Source organism: Loa loa (assembly GCF_000183805.2).
Source record: "Loa loa unplaced genomic scaffold supercont3.28, whole genome shotgun sequence".
In the NCBI taxonomy this organism is placed as follows: Eukaryota; Metazoa; Nematoda; class Chromadorea; order Rhabditida; family Onchocercidae; genus Loa; species Loa loa.
Window position 1 is genome coordinate 140,664 of NW_018108208.1, and position 18,617 is coordinate 159,280.

Below are 18,617 nucleotides of genomic sequence, written 5' to 3' on the forward strand. Positions count from 1 at the left end.
CAATAGCAAAGAGACACACCAAATAAATATCCGTCAACGAGCAAAAAATACAAAAATTTTAATGAAAACACGCATGAGGTCTGGAAATGAGTTTCTCACTGAGATTCTTGAGTAACTGTCGAACAAATAATATTCAGCTAACAATTCAAGATTGCAAATCAGTATTCCATGATATCTAAAAAATACACATATTTTACCAATTCATTAGACGCGTACAACAGCATTCCCAATGAGTAATGAAATAAATATGCATATTTAAGGATCAATGATTTTTCAAGTAAATTATAAATTTAGTTGACACGTTCTGTGCTTCATTATGATCATACATGATCCATCCGTTTTCTCTTTAATGCCAAACAATCGTTCTGCAGGTAATTTTTTTTAAGTATACCTGCTCATTATCTTCGCAAACACGACTGCAACCAACGTAACTTGTTGTTTCCGCATGCAATATAGTTGCATTCATAGACTGCTCTGTATTTCGGCATTTCAGGTGATCAGCCGGGTCGGAATTACCTGGCGCACATGGAACTATCTCTATCGGGATGGAACTATCTTCATTCAATGGTGTGTTGCAACGAACTGTTTTATCGCAGAAAAGTGAGAGCACATCACCACGCATGGTTTCTGAGACTTGAAGTGTGCGTTTTTTCTCGAACCACTCATCCAGTTTGATCAAAAGATTAAGCAGCTCCACGTCGATCAAACCCATTGCATTCTAAATCTGGTTATTTCGGGTTTAGGAATGGAAAGTAGGAAGTTTAAGAAACGTCTCATACAGACCTGGACCCAGTTATGATGTTGAAGGCAGTTCTTTCTTAGGCAATGACAAAAGCCTTTCTGAAGCAGTGTTTGCATGTCGTCAAATGTTTTGATAACAGGTCGAAATTCATTTTTGTTCCATGCAAAAGGATAACCACAGACCTATAATATGATTTCGATTCATTTTTGGACAACTAGCAATACCAGTTCCAGGACAATCAAAAAATAAAACTGCTCTCGATAAAACTAGCTACCACAAAAAATCTGACTCAAAAGCTAAGCAGACCCATTTTTTACAGAAAAATTTCATCTGTAAATTGCTAGCACCTTTAGATATGTTAAAAACAATACTCCGAACAAATATGGACGAAAAGAAAGGCATGGTTAAATTTCCGCAGCAACAAATATATTCGTATGGGTTAATATCATTATACCTTTGTAGCATTTTCTGTAGATTTGTAATGTTCACTACATAATACACGAAGACGCTTGCAAAACGTATTATTGGCCTTATTGAACTGCTCGCAGAAAATATTGTACGGATTGACTTGTGACTAAAACAAATTTAAAATTAAGGGAACTTAGTTACAGCACTCCCGCCAGTTTTGAAAGAAACGAACTGAACAAATTATTGATTATTGCGAAGAATCTTCACACAAAATTCATGCACACAGCAAATGTGTTTGGTAAATCTTTTTACTGAACGTTGCTCACAGTACACGCAGTACCTTAACTCCGAGTTTTATGTGACCTTGAAAGAAACAAACTTTATTCGGCGTGCCATAGCAACTCTGTTTCTCATTGCGCACAAAGCAGCGCTCCATATGTTTCACAATGAGTTTGGCTGGAAATTCCAAAGCGCATACAGCACAGTGTAGCATCTTAACTACCATATTTTAAAAGTATATACTTTTAAAAGTACATATTAAAAGTACATTAAAAGTCTACGTCAACTTTAGTAACGTTTCCGTTGGAATTCCAATCAAAAAATGCAGAAAAGATCAAAATGAAAAATCAGTTACTTACGAAATCCATGTCTGATGAGTTACTGATGGCTGTTTTATTCTCACATTCGATCTTTTCAGTAGCCTAAATAAGATTTGAATAATAAACAAACAGTTTGGGGATAAAAAAGAATGGATCAACATGGATGAGCAAAATAGCCTGCGTCATAACACAAATATTTCAAATGAGTTCCCGTAAACAAACTTCATGAATATAATTTATTGAAAAAAGATCCTTCAGTTGACCATGAAAAACTTCATACAAAAGACTTAATGACCAGTCCATTTTTTGGGTGTAAAAACAGTCTGTATGACCATATTTGCTTGAAATGCAATATAATACATGACATACCAAAATCCATTTTTGCAGTTCGTCCTGAAAATCTGCGAATTTGCGCACCTTATTCTGCAAGGAAAACAATGAAACCTATGAGCAATTAAGGCATATTTTTAAAAAATTTGGAAAAGAATGTTAGCACGCTTCAAGAGATTTTTTAGGAATTCGAACTTGTGTATCGTAGGCCAAGAATTGGACAGTTTAGCTAAGACAATAAAGTATGGCGAAATATCTCTACAACATTTCGATCTTCAGAAAAAATTGACTACTACAATATATCTGCTATTTTTTCCGACTAGTTTCACCGTCTCACAAATCATATGCAAGTAGATGCATTGGCAAACTGTGGATGAAGAGGAATTTTTTCAGTGGAAAGTTGATCCACATAAGAACTACGCAGTAAAGTGAAAGAAATAGTCCGAGAAGACAATTAAACTTGATCGGTGAAAAAACAAGTTACAGAGCATGTAGAATCGAAGGTATCCGAGATTTCGACGAATTATCAGCCTTAATAACAATATCCAACAGAGACAAAGTGCTTAGGATGATCGCGCTCAATCTATTAGAAAGAACATTCATGTGATAAGTGCCTAGAATTCCAGCTCACAACAGAATGGAATAAATAAAGGAGCTGCAACTCTGTATTAAGCGCATAAGAAATATTCATTGTGTTAAGAATACAAAAGCAAAATGCGATTTTATTACAATTGAAAAAATAAGGACAATGGTGCTTTATGCTGAAAATATTGAAGTAACGAGCAAATTAGTCGCAGTCAAGTACCTGCAGCTCAAGAAAAGTCAGAATAAATAATAAATTGGTAAAAGTATATTTCAAGCAGACTACAGAAAAAAAAAAAAAAAACCAATAGAGAGAACAGAAGGAACAGTTCCCTATTCTATATTTGGGTTGCTGTGAGAAATTCAATTGAAAAACGACGCCCATATGAATGATATGATGCTTAGCTTAAGAAGAAATCTTTCATCATAAAAGATTTCGCGAAAAGACTTTAACCCAAATGCCAAAAAAGAAACTGTCAATCCCTGAAAGTGGCATAAGTCAACAGCAAGGATATCATAATCAAAAATTTGGAATAGGAGACAAATTTAAAATGTAGAAGTATGCAGCAAACATATCGTCATTGTGTGTTATTTATTAGAGTGGTAGATTTATTCAAGAGACTATTTCAATTAAAGAAAACTAAACACCCACAATCCGTCTAGAAGCGAACAATGGTGCTGCAAATTGCATCTATCAATTTCTTAAGCTGTCTTAAACTGTCACTTTCGTATCCTAGATTTCATCTTAATGAAAAATTAAGTGAGATTCACAAAAGCAAAGGAAGGCAATATGGAACCATATAAAAACCAAGTGTGGCCACTCGAACCACGTAAAACTGTTAGTCATGAAATTCCCTGAATCACTGGAAACTTTCTGCGTTAAAAGCCTGCTGAAGTAACTTTCAGCAAAGTGCAAGTTATTTCAATTACTTAAAGCGATATAATACCGTGAAAAATTGAATTTGCTCCTCAGCAGCATCGCGTAAATGTTGCGACTGTTCCACAGAATACGACATATTATTCCAAAATGAATGAACACGGTCCGGCAAGATGGCACGCAAACGATCCTGAAAAACCTCGGCAATTTTGTAATAGGTATCTCAGCAGAACCTGGGAAATATTTGTCACAAGTGATTTACCAGATATTTTAAACAACTCGAAATCATCCAGTAAATAACTACATTCCTTAAATAACGCTAAGATTACTGAAAACACCGACCATATTCACTTTATGAACTGCTGATTAAAGTTGAAATAACATACACGTGCCAAATTCATTCCGCATTCTTCGCAACAGAATTTCGACTGCGGACGTGTGGAATTCGTGCACTGGGGCCCCTCACAATGCTTTGATTTTTCCTACAAAGATCATTCACCTAAAAATTATGTTAGCAACATACTTGAAAATTTTGAACAAGTAAATATCTATCAAAAATAAACTCAGTAGTGAAGCCTTAATAACAATGCCATTTAAGACACTTAACCAATGCAATTACTGAATTTCAACAATTATCGAATAAGTAAAGCAATCTCTGCGAATTATACAGGGAATTAAAAGAGTACTAATGAATACCAAAGACTACTTACAAGTGTTAAAGAAGTCATAACTTCAGAAAGACATATCTATATTAGACTTCAAACCTTATTAGGGTTATGACGATGTGAGCGACGATTATAAATGGCCGATGCAATTTTTTGGCGTTGTTCTGCAACACACAACAAGGTAAGAAAAATGATATCTTTAGGAAGCCTCAAAACACATTTTTTTACACGGGACCACACTTTTCAAGCTGTAAAAGCACTATATTTTTCTTTTTACCTTATTGCTCGAAAAAAGGGAAGTATTCACCCGTTATTACTACTAACTACTTTGCATAATAGTTAGCATGAGTAACTTCTGTCATTAACAAGAGTACACTTACTTTAATAAGTCCATCTTTTCCAAATATAAATTTTTCTGATAATGCACAGATACAAAATAAAATGCAAACGCAAAGTGAAGAATAACGAACGGTGATCACGTTTGATTTCCCAGTATAAATGTGAAGATAAAAGCTGACTGCTTAAGAACCTCACTGTTATGAATGATTTATCTCCATACCTGCTGTAAACAAAAAGTCGCTGGTTTTCGACTTCTTTGCTCTTCCTGCTGCTGCATTTGTCTGACGTTTCTAAAAACATTAAAAAAATTACGATCCCGTCATTCTGTGGATCAGACTATTGTATGATGCTATGACTATGAAAATTAACGAGGATACTTTCATATTTAAGGATGGAAGTCTGAATTGTAAAACAAAACCACCTAAAAAATGTTGGATTACAAATGACCAAATCAACGTCTACAAGGAAATATGTAGCTTCTCATACAATAAAAATCAGGACGTTAGGTTTTTTCTTCGTTTTATATATAGAAAAAGCTGATAATAAACAAATAGAACTTGAACATGCAACACTAGTCCACCTCCCTAAAGTTAGTAATAACCTGATAGGCTACGGTTTTCTTTTTTCTTGCTACTTTTCTCTGGCGTTTTTTGGCAACGCTTGCAGCAGAGCCTGAATGTGTCGAACCACCTCGTTTAAAAGCTCTCGTATTATCATCATCGTCATCATCTGTTGTACTGAAAAACTACTACTTCAACACTCAATGAAAAATACGACTAGCAAACAACTTATAAGAAACTAATGCAACGACTTACTAAGCATACTTCATTCGTTCTTTTTTGCTTCTTGCTGAGTGCACGCTCGACTGAACTGCTGAAAGTAATGCTTTGTTTTGTTCCATCACTAAATTTAATTAGTAAAAGCAGATCGCCGTATTTCCTCTCTTATTAAGGTTGCTTAAGAGATCTTTGCTCTGTGTCCCATAAAAGATTACTTGACTATAAAATGATTGAAAATGCATCAAGTTATGACAATAAGACGACTCAGAGAAACTTGAATAGAAATATCAATTAAAATTTCATGTATTTTCGAATCTTACAGGCTGTAGAAAGAAGGTTTCAACGATTTGCCTAATAAATTTTGACATTAAAAAAATAAAGTAAACGAGAACGTCCGCATCTACAGTAAAACTTGAAACATATGCAAAATTAATTAATAAACACCTTCCTCTCTGCCAGTAACTTTAAACTGTTGCTGCTTTTTTTGTGTTTATTCCACCATTCCGACTGCAAACAAATGCGCTTTAAGCACGGTTCCACAGGAGTATTACAATTTGCACATTTACCACAGTCTGTTGATCGAAAACAGTTGATGCAATTGTTGCAACCTTCCCCAAGCTTGTTTTCTTCTACAATATTTTCACGCAATCAATATCAACATACTTTCTATATAATTAGAAACAGTGTACGCAAAGTTTCTTAAACTGATCCTGATTAATCATGCTGTCTTTACACTAAAAAATCGATCTACATGATTGCCGACATTCAAACCATGGTCATCTTTCGAAGAACGTCTTAATCCGCTTTGAGTTTTGATATCGGTTCTAGCTCCTTTTGACTTGCACTGCTTCTCGCGATGGACACTCTTTTCTCGTTCCCTCTTCTGGGAAACAAATGAAAAACATTTAAACAGAAAAAACACCATTACCATTATTTGATACAAGAAAATATGGAACAATCTTATCCGTGAATTAATCATTTGAAAGAAACAATCTTATCCATTAATTAATCATTTAAAAACAATCTTATCCGTGAATTAATCATTTGAAAGATACCGAAGAAACTCACCGAGGCGCGGTACACGATTTTTAAACTGCTGTCTTTGCTAATGCAAGGAGGGCACGCATACGTCTCGATACGATTTGCCTGGGTTCGAGTAACCTTAAATATAAATATATGATGGTAAATTTAAATGGGATGCGTTAAGTTATGGAAATTTTGAGCTAATATGGTGGCAGCGAAGTGAAATGCTAAATTACCTTGACATATTCATGAAGTGATTTAGCGGTTATTCATTATCCATTGTATTTCCCGATTCATGTAGATAAAGTTTATAAAAATAATGCAACCATATTGAGAGAAAAAATGCAAATGTTTCCCATTAGAAATTGTATCCGCCCTTTACTACACAGAATAGATTCTTTTATAATCAATTAAACAAAAAGTTGGGAGAATTACCTGCAGGCATGCTCCATGATACCAAACACCGCAATGATCGCAACATATCATAAATGACGACTCATCACTACTTCCGCACAAACAGTGTGTTTGCTGCTCAATCTTGATTTTTTCTGCAATAATGGACATTACGCGTAGCAATGCGGAGACCCGAAATTAGAAGTGGGTAGAAAATTGTAATTGTCAGCATAAGCAATAACCATGAATAAAATACTGAACTGCTTTCCGAGAATGGACAAAACACTAGCAATTTTGCAAACTAGTACGAGCAATATACATACTGAACACCATACTTTTACTTACAAATTTCGATAAACGATTAGTAATTACTTGTACCAAATTTCAAGTAGTGTTACCATTTTAAACCAAACATCGGATAAACCCTACCACAAATACTCGTAACTCATCCTCTCCCCTATACCGCCGCCTTTCCTTTGTTCGCCGTAATTTTGGAAGCAGTGGTATGGTAATAGAGTTTTCCAGCACCCCGGTTATCTCAATTACATGTTATATTGAGAACTTCTAGCAAACTGAATGGTAAATGATAACAGTGATGACAGGAGGTGATGACGGTGAAGTGATGACATTCCTCGCATCAAAGATACTAATGATTTTTTTAACAGAATCTGTTGGATAGCAATAGTTCAGGATTTTTTGCACTGTTACAAGACAACATGTATTAGGAAAAAAGAAAGAATGCAATAAGTTAGGGCTGCACTTTAGTTATGCTGCAAGAGGTATCTTCACAAATTCACCCCCAAGACTAGTTGAAGTTCAGTGTAACGCGTCCTCAAATGGTAACTGAATGATGGACACCACTGTATATAAGCTTTATGGCTTGCTATGGTATTCTTAACGAAAAACATATTTGCAAAAGTTATATCACTGTTTTCAAATAACTCTAGACTAGAAAATAGCTACCTTCTTGTTCGGTTTTTTTCGTTCCTTCCAAATTTTGTTGATCCTGTGCGTTGGCATTCATCGTTGCTGTCGTAAAATGAGCTACTTCACGAACGAGCCGTGAACCAAAAGCGGGCGATAAACCACAACTTGAAGTCTACCCAATGCATTATTTAAAGATTATAGGATGACACGAATAAAGCCACTATTAATTCGTCTTTTTAACGCTAGCGTCTCCTAACAAATGTTTATTAGCAAAAACTCTAACTCTCACCCAAGAAACATACACGAGAAATGAGCACGAAGACTATTTTAAGTTAATACACGCAAAAGAGTTAAAAAGTTGTACATCAGCTAGTGGTAATGACTGCTCTTACACAGCTGGTTGCATCCCAAACAGGCTTTTTTGATATCACAAGCGGGAAGTTCACGTAGCTCAAATTTAAGTATATCATGTGACCACATAGCAATCACCAAACAGAATTTTATCCGCTTTATACTTGGTCGTTTGCCTTTGTCAGGATCCAATAACTTCATTTTAAAGAGCAAACCCTCAATCAGCAGTTCTCAAATAACCAAATAATCTGAGGCATACTTTATTTTATAATTTTCCCGTATCATTCGACCGTCTCCACTTCTCTCGTACAGTCATACATCTTGGCATCACATCACCCAGTTATTCTTGTGAAAAATGTGCATAGTTCCTAAAGACTGCACTCTAAGTTCTCAAGAGTTTATGTTGAATTTGAACCTTACTTAATGATTGCAAGAAGATGGTCCGGTCTCCTAATTAGGAAGTCGAAATGAACAGCCGGTAAAAGGAAAACCTCCCTAGTGAAACGCTAATTGAAAGTGACAATCTGCGCTTAAGTCTCGGTAAGTCATATGTTGCTCGTCAGTATCCAAATCTCATAAATCAGTCACAAGAGACGCCAGGAAAATTCTGCAAATATCTACTAACACATAGGTTCAATAAATCGTAAAGTATATATCCTCCTCCCAAATGAAAACATCCACGAATTTAGTGTGCAGTCTGCTCCTCCTACCATACGTACTTATGTCTGTCAACCGCAGAAGTGATTTAACTGATTACATCATACCCGTTACATGCTGAAGCTTTACTACCATGACTTCTACATCTCTAAAAGTTTATCGTTACACCGTGACTGTGTGACCATATATTCCTGCCTAGTCCTATTCAAAGCAACTGCTCTTAAAATATGGATATTTATGATCCAACTCTCAGCATTGATTATCTCATCTTTTTCCTTCATTTGAAGAAATCAAGATCGAGTCTAACGGTTCGAAATTCGCGTTCGAATATTTAATAGATCTTATCCTGAGACAGACTGTTTCAAGATAGTTTTAAGCGTCATATCAGTAAATAGACTGCTGGATTTCATACATGTTACGTTAGATGGGCTTGAAAGCTGAAAAACCTCTAATTAATGCAGACAGACCAGACGATACTGCTGGAGCATTTTTATTGGACGTTAATATCATGAAAGTAATGAAGATTTGAGAAAAACCCATTATTTGTGTTATGAATATTGCACAAACCGAATTTCCACGCTGTATCGACAAAATGAAACATAAATTGCTCATTAGCTAACTGAAAGAATCGACATCGCAAAAAAAAAAACGCGTATACATTGCCTTACTGAATAGCTAATTACGTTGCAAGACGAAATATTAACATTTGGATCATGTTCACACGATTACGCAGTTAACTTTAAAACTGCCAATAAGTTTACAAGAGATGCCCTTACCATCAAACTTCAGTCACAAAAAGTGAAATGGACTTCCAAATACCTTTTATCTTTTTAAAAAGTTTGCTGTAAATATTTTATTAATGCCACCACTCCAAGACATATATATGTTCAGTGAAAGTAACGAGCTGTTTTGACCTTTCAAGCCAATTCACTGGGTTAAGACAAATAGTAAAGCTAGTCATGTTTTGAATAGGGAAATTAACATTGCTGTAATATTATATTCTATAGATCTAAATTACCCCACAATGTTCAGCATCAAATAACGAAAATGGTGATGACGCAGTAGTAATACGAATTTACGTAGCTGTATCACCAACAGCCAGCTATGAAGTAACGTATAGCAAGAGATAGTAATTAAAAATGAAACAAACATGTTCACAAACGCCCAAACAAAGTTTAGTCGCATGTTCAACCGCTCAAAATGATTCGCTTTCATTTAAGGAACAAATGAAATCATTATAGTTTGACAGAAGCACTGAACATAGGAATCATTTCATTAAAAAAAAGCTGAAGATTTTACACGGTTGTAATGAAACTCAAACGAACACCGCAAGCGACAGGATTCTAATACTTGTAGTTACAACGAAATGTGCAAAAAATACACAGTTGCTACCATGTGAAAGAAGGAAAAAACAACGAAATGCACTTCAGTAAATTTTATTTATGCCTATCATCTGATAAATTTTCGGATATTGACTACTTCTGTTATGCTCGACTGCATCTATGTGGTTGATTATGCAAGACACCAGCATTACACCTGCCGTTTGACGGCCGCGCTGGGAAAGCTTACGCAACTAAAAGCAGTAAGCCTTGATTCACATTTTAAAATTTTAAATGTGGACGCAGTTCTGCAAACTTATTTTCACACACAAAATAATGCTATGTCATTTAGAAAGGAAGCTGCCAATAAAAAAATAAAATTCACAAAAGTCAAGCCCACGTAACGTAAAAAGTTCTGACAAACACGGCTACAAATAACGCCACTGAAATTGGAATACACAGTTAATATAAAAATAAATTACTTCAGCAGAATGACGATAGAAAACAGCACTGTACACTAAATAAAAGAATAAATTTGAAAAAAAAAAATGCCTCAATATAGATTTGTAACAGTTATAAAGTAACGAAAAACGGAAATCCAAAGTGGTAAACTAACTCACTAAACACATTTATTTACTCATAGCAGTAGCACCGGAAATAAACATTTAAAGACAGGGAAAGAACTGTAACAATTTTAATGATGCCATGAAAAAAATAGAACAGTGTATTCATAACTTGTCAAACATTAGCTGGCAACTCTTGAATACGAGATACGTGACTGCAGTGTATTAAATCTTTGCATTTTGTTCATAATTGCGCTCGTGTTTGCTCCCCAGTATGTTATCTTTTCCAACATATTTTCCAGATGGCTAGAATTGAAAAAAGAAAAAAAAAAAACGCCTCAATATAGATTTGTAACAGTTATAAAGTAACGAAAAACGGAAATCCAAAGCGGTAAACTAACTCATTAAACACATTTATTTACTCATAGCAGTAGCACCGGAAATAAACATTTAAAGTTTACCTTTCTTCATTACCAAAAGGCTCTAAAATGTATATAATAATTTGTATTTAAGATTGAAGGATTTCTTGCTATACGTCTGGTAAAAAAGTTAAGGTTCGAAAAGTTATGTACATGAGGCTTATGCATATTTTAACATTGCAGTCACTTGATCTCTTTTCGCAACAAAAAAGAATTGTTCGATTACCCCAAATGTTCACGTCAATCATAATTTAACATGAATTCAAAACATTAAATCCTTCTACAAGATCAGCTTACAGATTTCATTTCAATAAAAACCCCTACATCTTCAAACAAGATTACTGGTGTATCAGCAGTGTAAAATGGATATCATAAGCTAGCCAATTAAATAAAATTTAATCAAATTTCTTTGCGAATTTATGTCGATAGAGCAAGCTCAAAAGAGGAAATACCATTAACTATAAGGGTGTAAGTAAGCTAACTTACAAAACTTGGATTGATCGAAGTATTCAGACACAGAGAAGTACCCACTTTTATTTTCTCAGGAGAGAGTTAAGGCTGCCAGGTCTCTTAAACCGGCTAGAACAAAAGACAGGCCATTTGTTTGCTTCCATGTATTACGAACAGTCGTCTTTCACGCATTTTAAGCACTGTTTTTGCAACCTAATAACTTCAACGTTGGTCATTTTGCCTTACACATTCCTCAAAACAACTTTATCATAATATGGGCGAATAATAGTGGCTATTTCAGTACCCATGTAGAAGCAAATTTTCGCAATGATCCAACAGTAATCCACATTGTACTAACACCTCAGCTTTAAATCAAAATATCTCATTTTGATATTAACAAGTGGGGACCTGGATTTTGCAATATTGCTTCCTGGTAACTACAACGGCCTGCGCTTTTGTCTGAATCATTGGATTCTAGATCGGAATCTTCCTCTTCAGCTTTTTCAGCCTTCGCTTCTGCCTCTGGCTCCTCTTTCACTACACTTGTATAACCAAACATTTTGTTCTGGATAGAACTAGATGACTTCCCTGTATCTCCCAGTCGATAAGTTCCTATAACGGGCTCTACACGTATTGCCGTCGAATGTGACGGCGAAAGTGCACTAAGATTCTCACGCAAAATTTCAACATAACGCTGGTAACGTTCTTTCTGCAATGATAATTAGAATGTATTGATTAATACTGATGGAAAATTAAATGTCGACATAGTCAAGTAGTCTTTCTAACTATTCCATTAACCGACTTCACGAAATTTTTAGAGTGAAACATGTAGATATGTTAAGTCAATATCACATGAGGTGTAATTAAATGAAACAAACAACTTACTTCTTGATACAGAAAACGTTCTTTGTAAAAAAAGTCTTGCACAATATGGCCTTTAGCTTTCAGTGATGGTGCTGTTTTCATAAGCTCTTCAAGTCTTAACTTCATTTCTTCCTCTTTTTTTTCATGTATTTTTAGCTGCTCCGCCTGCAATCAATTTCAATTCTCTCCATCGATTACATTGAAAATTATTACAAATGTAGTCACGAAAACAAATGGATTATAACAAAGTATACGAATGTACGTACAAAATATACGACTGCAGTACGCCATTCGATTTATGTTTTTATCGCTATGACAACTTTTTAATTCTCATTTGACTATAAGAAAACAAATCGTTCAAACGAAAGAACAATGTGAAGAAAAGTTGAAAAGCAATGGATGGTTAAGAGACACAATGACTTCTCCAAACTTCCAGTTGGAAATGTAAATCTATGCAATCCAGCGCTGTATGCACTTCCAGCTTTAGTCTAAGAAAATACTTACTATTGATAGGCCTGACGGCGCGCTAGGTAACAGAGGTTTGTGAAAAACTTCAATCTGATTTGAAACAGATGCTGGTAATGCTGGCGAAGAGAAAGCTGCAGCAACATAATTGATCGTATCAATCCATTGCTGCACTTCGCTTGGATCACTGAAAAATCCATCTTTTCTCATAGCTTCGTTTTATATAATACATAGATTAGATTCCAAAGAATTTTTCAATCAGCTAATAATATTTGGTTAGAATACTTCACTTATTCTCGAGAACATGCTCATGATATTTATTAAAATGAATGTGATTCATTGTATCACTTGATGATCTTTCAGTGCGAAATATATGTAGTGACTATGCAGTAATAATCACCTCGTTTGAAAAAGTGTTTCACCGAGATTAGCTGTCCGCAGTTTGAACACATGCTGCCGCTTGTTGTAATCTTCAGGTTTTTCAGCCAGCGCATGATGCAGAAGGATGGCATTATTGAATGTCTGGAAACGGCCACGTCGGAAACCGCTCTCATCTTTATGCAAGTAAAGAACCATCCCTCGAAGTCGCGCATAAACCATCTTCCAACCGCGGCGACCAAATGGAGCTATATCAAATAAATCAGATACCCCACATTTACCGCTTTTCTTTCAAATGCTAAAACATGGTTGCCGTAGTAACACCAAAGAAAATTTTCCATTAAAAGTAGCATCAACAAATCAATTTGAAAACTGCATCTCTAATTTTAATTTCCATCTTTAAAAAAATTGATTGACTTACTTCGCTTTCCATCTCTATCAAAAACATATTTCCTCACAACCCAACCAGTTTTATACTCAATCTGATCATCATCACTCACTGTCGATCGTGATTTTGATAGTATTTTTTTTTCGTTTTTTCATAAAATTGTGAATTTATATCATCCACCACTGATACATCATTAGGTGACGCCCCTTCCAACTCACTGCAAACAGTATTTTAAAAAAAAGTAGAATAACAACGGTTCTTCAAATATTTCAAGCCACCTGCACTTAATGAATAAATAGAACTTACCCAACCCATTTGATAGGTTGTTCCTTGATGGCTACATATAAAGTCTTCAACAAAGAGCAATCGAAAACATGTTCTGTATAGCCTAGATTATCTACGAAATCACGACTAGACATCCGCCGCCCAACATTCTGTAGAAATAAAAGTTTGAAATGCAGAACGTGTGAAATGAAATGAATATTGAGTACTGAGAAACATAAAACCAATTTTGTTTGAAATGCTATATAATTACAGTTTTCTTGGTTAATTGTATGAACATTAAGAAAAAAAATAATTCGATGGCAACGTGACAATTAAAATAATCTCATACCGGACCATGTAAATCCGAATTCAGCAGCAGCAAGGCACAAGTAAGTGCATGGACCTGGTCTAAAAATTCAAGATCTTGAACAATTCAATATTAATGAACATGATATTAAGAGCATTTGCACTCCTATTCTTATCCCTAGAAAGCGAATTTATCCTATGACTGTCTTCTATTTGTGGAATAACCAGTTAAATCCAGTATCCATAAAATATCTTGCTAATAGCTGTCGTTCTTATCAAAAAAAAAGAAAAAAAAAGAAAAACAACATGAAGATTCGTAAGCTATTGATCTCCAGCGATAACACTTACCCGCGCTTCTGAAAAGTGTAGGATTGCATTCGTAATAACGCTTTGCGAAATGTTCGCTGATACGAGTCCTTTCTTGAGTTTCACCCGTAAGACAAAATCTTGAAAGGAAGTCACGTAGTGCTGCATCCAAACGAATGCCGGAGAAATTGAACAAGGCACAATATTCTTCGGCAACGGATATACCAAATTCATTCCTAAATTTATCGTAAATGAAAAATGTATCACGTCCTTGTCATTGTACATTTATATCAACCTGCGATTTATTCTTCATCAAAAGTGTAACGGTAAAAAACCAGCTCATGTTGGTAGTTTTACGTTTTTGAGTTTCTGTTGCAGTCTGCGTCAAAAATTGAAAATATACCACAAAATCTAAATAAAAGCTTATAGACATTCATTTATGCCAATGAAAATACAATTCTTATCCTCACAAGCTAATCAGAACTTCAAAAAATTACGTTTTCGATAAATGGGCTGCAACATCTTCTCTTTTGAAACCATCTAATACAAAGAGCCGTTTAGCAAGACGCACAGGTGCCTCAGTATCAAATTCTGACCTGTCGTAATCTAAACAAATTTACTAAACAAAAGCTAACTATCTTTTTATTAATTACAAACAAAAAAAAAAAACTAGTTTCAAGAGAATAGACATATGATTCTTCACATAAAATTGCTTATACCGGGAACAGAAGTCTTTGAGGGGCTGTTTGGTTCGCTTCGACTAATTTCAAACGATTTCATCACAACGGCATTTTGACGCTCATTCTTCGGACTGTGTGAAGCTACCGCAAAATTGCTGCAGTGCGACGACAAAGCACTGGAAACAGTTATCATGGATCCACTTGCTTCTACTGTACAACTTAAGTTGTTCCTATCTATGTTTATCGTCACTGATGAATTCTCCTCCTCAATATCGATATCCTGAAACAGAAAATAGAATGGCTTCTTCTTTCTTCTACTGCCAATAATGCAGAGTTTCTTCCACTATCAATACTGCAGAGTGATAAAATGAACACATCCTGCTCTTCCTTTAGCCTTTTTGCTTTTTAATGATTTTTGGTTGTAATGTTTATTCAAACAGAAAGAGCAATATCAAAATGAAACCTGGAGACATTCTTTTTCATGAAGTCCATTTTCAGATTGTGATGCAGGCACCGCAGATTCTGGATTAAATCTCCTATTTCTTGATTTTTCTTGCATTGCTGAAGGAAAATCGTCAAACGGTTTTCTAGGTGCGGGTAAGTTTACTTTTTCCGTTGTTGGCGGCAGCTGCTCGCAGTGCATCTGTAAATAAGTTCTAGTTTGAACTTAATTCGAAGAAAGCGAGGACACTGGGAACGACCTGCTATGTGACACGAAAAAGTTTAAAATAATGTTGTTTCAAGTTCTAATTCATAATTTTTGCGGTTCTGAAATGAAAATGAGGAGATAAGAACTGTATGGATGAAATATGCATATCTACAACTAATTAATATAAGCTTTATAACAAATCTTTACAAAAGTTCTGAGGTAGTCTTGCACATTAATAAATAACCTCGGCATATCGAGGAGATATTTTATGGTTTAAACTGATCATTTTGTCACCAGTCATCAAAAAGAATTCAGAACGTGGTGCTCCATTCTTCAGTGAGTTCTCCGACACCTTTTTCGAGTCGAGTGGAGACCTTACTAAATCGTGTCCAAGAAGCACTTCTGTCATACCTGCAAAAGTTCGCATCAACAAACGTAAAATATATAAGATGTTTACCAGTTAAAAAATGCATATTTAAAAGGCTGCAGGAGCAGATTTTAGATATAAATCAAAATATGAAGTTTACTTGATAGAAACGAGATGTTTAAACAACTACGAAGAGTTGACAAAGAATCCAGCTATTATCATATAGAGTTTGATGGTTCCTCAAAGGAGAAAAATGAGTTAGAGAACGAAGCTACAATGAAACCTCAATAACACATAGTTCAACCTTATCCGTGGAATAATGACGAATCAGTTATGCAAGAAATCTCGGAGAAATTATGGGGAGGAAAAGACTGAATTCACACTGAAAGGCATGACTAACGAACAGACAATACCCATTCAGCAAGCGATGTAAGTCTCGTTCTAAATATGGTTTAACCAACATAGTAATACCATTAGCTAAGCAACATTCTTATTCCTAATATTAACTATTTAACCTTAGAACTACAAACACTCTAACCATCGACGGGTCAGCTTAACAATAAACATTGTTAGTTCCTTTCAATGACCCCGAAGAGAACATGAAGATGCGCTTTACCAAACGACCGGAAGCACCCAATAATCTAGCTTCCATAAAATCTTAGAAAGATGCCTTTAAATGATGTAGGCTTTCGAAAAGCGGCACATCTGAAATGTGGACCTATAAGATATCGTAATTCTTTCCAAAACATTCCAGATAATAACTGGAACAGTAATCGTCCATTCAAAAAAGCCACGTACAATAATTATTAAAAAATACATGGTGAACCATTTTAATTCGCTTAAGTTCTTCAACCTAACGAAAAAGAAGTTGCAAGTGTAGTCAGCCAAGCTGGTTAAGACCAATTAGTTTAGCTAAGCAGAACCTTCGTTAATTTAAATAATTGTCGCAGTCTCACCAGTGCATAAATTGCAGTGAATGATTTAGGTGCCGGCACTTTTTATCAGTTGGAATTTGATACTCAGCTGCCACCAGTGCGAGACAAAACTGCAGTGGATATCTGAATAACCCACGCAATAAAGCTATTAAAACAGCAGTACTTCATGGAGCAGCTACGAGATTAGGTCATATCTGACACGAAGTCAAACCCTTTGTAAATCTCCTCTCATAAAGTACAGTTTGGTACCCATATCGAAGGCCTCAGAAGGCTACAAGTTTAAAGATGATGAAAGTCATAAGCGACGGAATGAAAATATAATCTTTAGAAGAAATGAGGATGAGATTTCAAAGGATAAGCAATGGAAGAGCAGACAGAAAAGTATGTGATATAGAAAAGTAAGCAACCAAAACAACAAAGGAATAATAATTTACGGGTTCAATTTGCATTATCAAAAACTACATTACGATGCTGGTTATTCAGAATAGAATATTTCACGTCAAGAAATTGTTCGTCAAAATAAGCAAAGTTCCACACCAATACCTCCCCTTGGCCACAGTGCGGTGCTAAATCCTACTAATTACAAAGGAACGCTGTTGAGAGATTCGTGCTATATCGCATCACTCTCATCAACTGCTACAATCCAATGAGCAATATTTCTTGCTGAGTGCGACCCTCCTAATCATTTTGTAATACTATTTCACATGCTTCAGAGAAAACAAAGAAGGCAATTTGAGAGGTATCTCATATCATTTGCTGCTTATGACTTCCGTCAAACTTGTACCCGTCGTGGCTATGTAACTTTTACATGGGTATGTAACTGGACTTCATGATCTTCTTTTGTTATTGTGTTCATTCGAAATCAAAGTTGTACTATTTTATCCTAATCCCTCCTTTCCCTGGGTTTTTTTTCTTGTTCCAGTGTGTGTGTGTATGTGTGTGTACGTGTGTGTGCGTGCGTGTGTGTTTGCATACGTAAATGCCATACCCGCTGTCTTCGAACAAATTACATTGTGGCGCATAGGTATGTGTATGCTGTCCTTTGATCTCTGAGTCGATGATCACTTTGTCATAAGGACTTGATTTCATTGGTATCTTATCCAACCTTATATAATTTATTTATGAATTGCAATGCGGTACAATTGTCAGCGCAAAATCCTACCGTGTTTTCTCGAAAATAGGACAGGTCTTATATTATTTCCCCCTCCTCCCCCCCCCCCCAAAAAAAAAAAGTGCTAGAGCTTATTTTTAAAGGACGTCTTATTCTCGAGGAAAAACGTCTGGAGGCTCAGCGCGTCAGCCGGCGCTCTCCACCGCGGTGGTGAGCGGCGAGGCCGAGAAATGACCAGCACAAATGATGGCAGTCCCGAGACCTCATCCAGGGCTTGGTGGCGCTGCAGGGAGCGCCGACACTGGTGCTCTCTGTGGTTGTGGCAAGGCCGAACTAGGTCTTATTTTCAGAGGGGAGGCTTTATATTAAGCTCTTCCCTGAAAACGTCACTAGGGCCTATTTTCAGGGGCTGATTCATTTTCGGAGAAGCATGATTAGCACTTATCTAATGAACATGAATTATTTATTTCAGTATGGCGGA

At 35.7% G+C, this 18,617-nt stretch overlaps 4 protein-coding genes across 4 annotated transcripts; 1 reads left to right on the forward strand and 3 right to left on the reverse strand.

The window, feature by feature from the left end:
• Positions 1–145: 145 nt before the first annotated feature.
• Positions 146–5,443, reverse strand: LOAG_02720 (hypothetical protein; the record flags this gene model as incomplete). Its single annotated transcript, XM_020446103.1, has 13 exons — positions 146–175; positions 392–718; positions 784–924; positions 1,197–1,316; positions 1,530–1,643; positions 1,789–1,851; positions 2,119–2,172; positions 3,609–3,728; positions 3,925–4,020; positions 4,303–4,367; positions 4,763–4,832; positions 5,144–5,279; positions 5,358–5,443. The coding sequence occupies 13 exons, from the start codon at positions 5,441–5,443 to the stop codon at positions 146–148; spliced, it is 1,422 nt and encodes a 473-aa protein (XP_020303509.1).
• A 596-nt stretch (positions 5,444–6,039) lies between these two features.
• Positions 6,040–7,761, reverse strand: LOAG_02721 (hypothetical protein; the record flags this gene model as incomplete). Its single annotated transcript, XM_020446104.1, has 4 exons — positions 6,040–6,204; positions 6,390–6,482; positions 6,780–6,892; positions 7,701–7,761. The coding sequence occupies 4 exons, from the start codon at positions 7,759–7,761 to the stop codon at positions 6,040–6,042; spliced, it is 432 nt and encodes a 143-aa protein (XP_020303510.1).
• Positions 7,762–11,805: 4,044 nt separating this feature from the next.
• On the reverse strand, positions 11,806–16,132 carry LOAG_02722 (hypothetical protein; the record flags this gene model as incomplete). Its single annotated transcript, XM_020446105.1, has 12 exons — positions 11,806–12,132; positions 12,309–12,452; positions 12,792–12,939; positions 13,153–13,378; positions 13,552–13,625; positions 13,825–13,952; positions 14,132–14,190; positions 14,437–14,630; positions 14,892–15,000; positions 15,114–15,354; positions 15,538–15,717; positions 15,968–16,132. 12 exons carry the CDS (start codon positions 16,130–16,132, stop codon positions 11,806–11,808), a joined length of 1,995 nt encoding a protein of 664 aa, XP_020303511.1.
• A 277-nt stretch (positions 16,133–16,409) lies between these two features.
• On the forward strand, positions 16,410–17,152 carry LOAG_02723 (hypothetical protein; the record flags this gene model as incomplete). The annotated part of the gene is made up of 3 exons (XM_003138260.1): positions 16,410–16,519; positions 16,753–16,859; positions 17,064–17,152. The coding sequence occupies 3 exons, from the start codon at positions 16,410–16,412 to the stop codon at positions 17,150–17,152; spliced, it is 306 nt and encodes a 101-aa protein (XP_003138308.1).
• Positions 17,153–18,617: the final 1,465 nt, after the last annotated feature.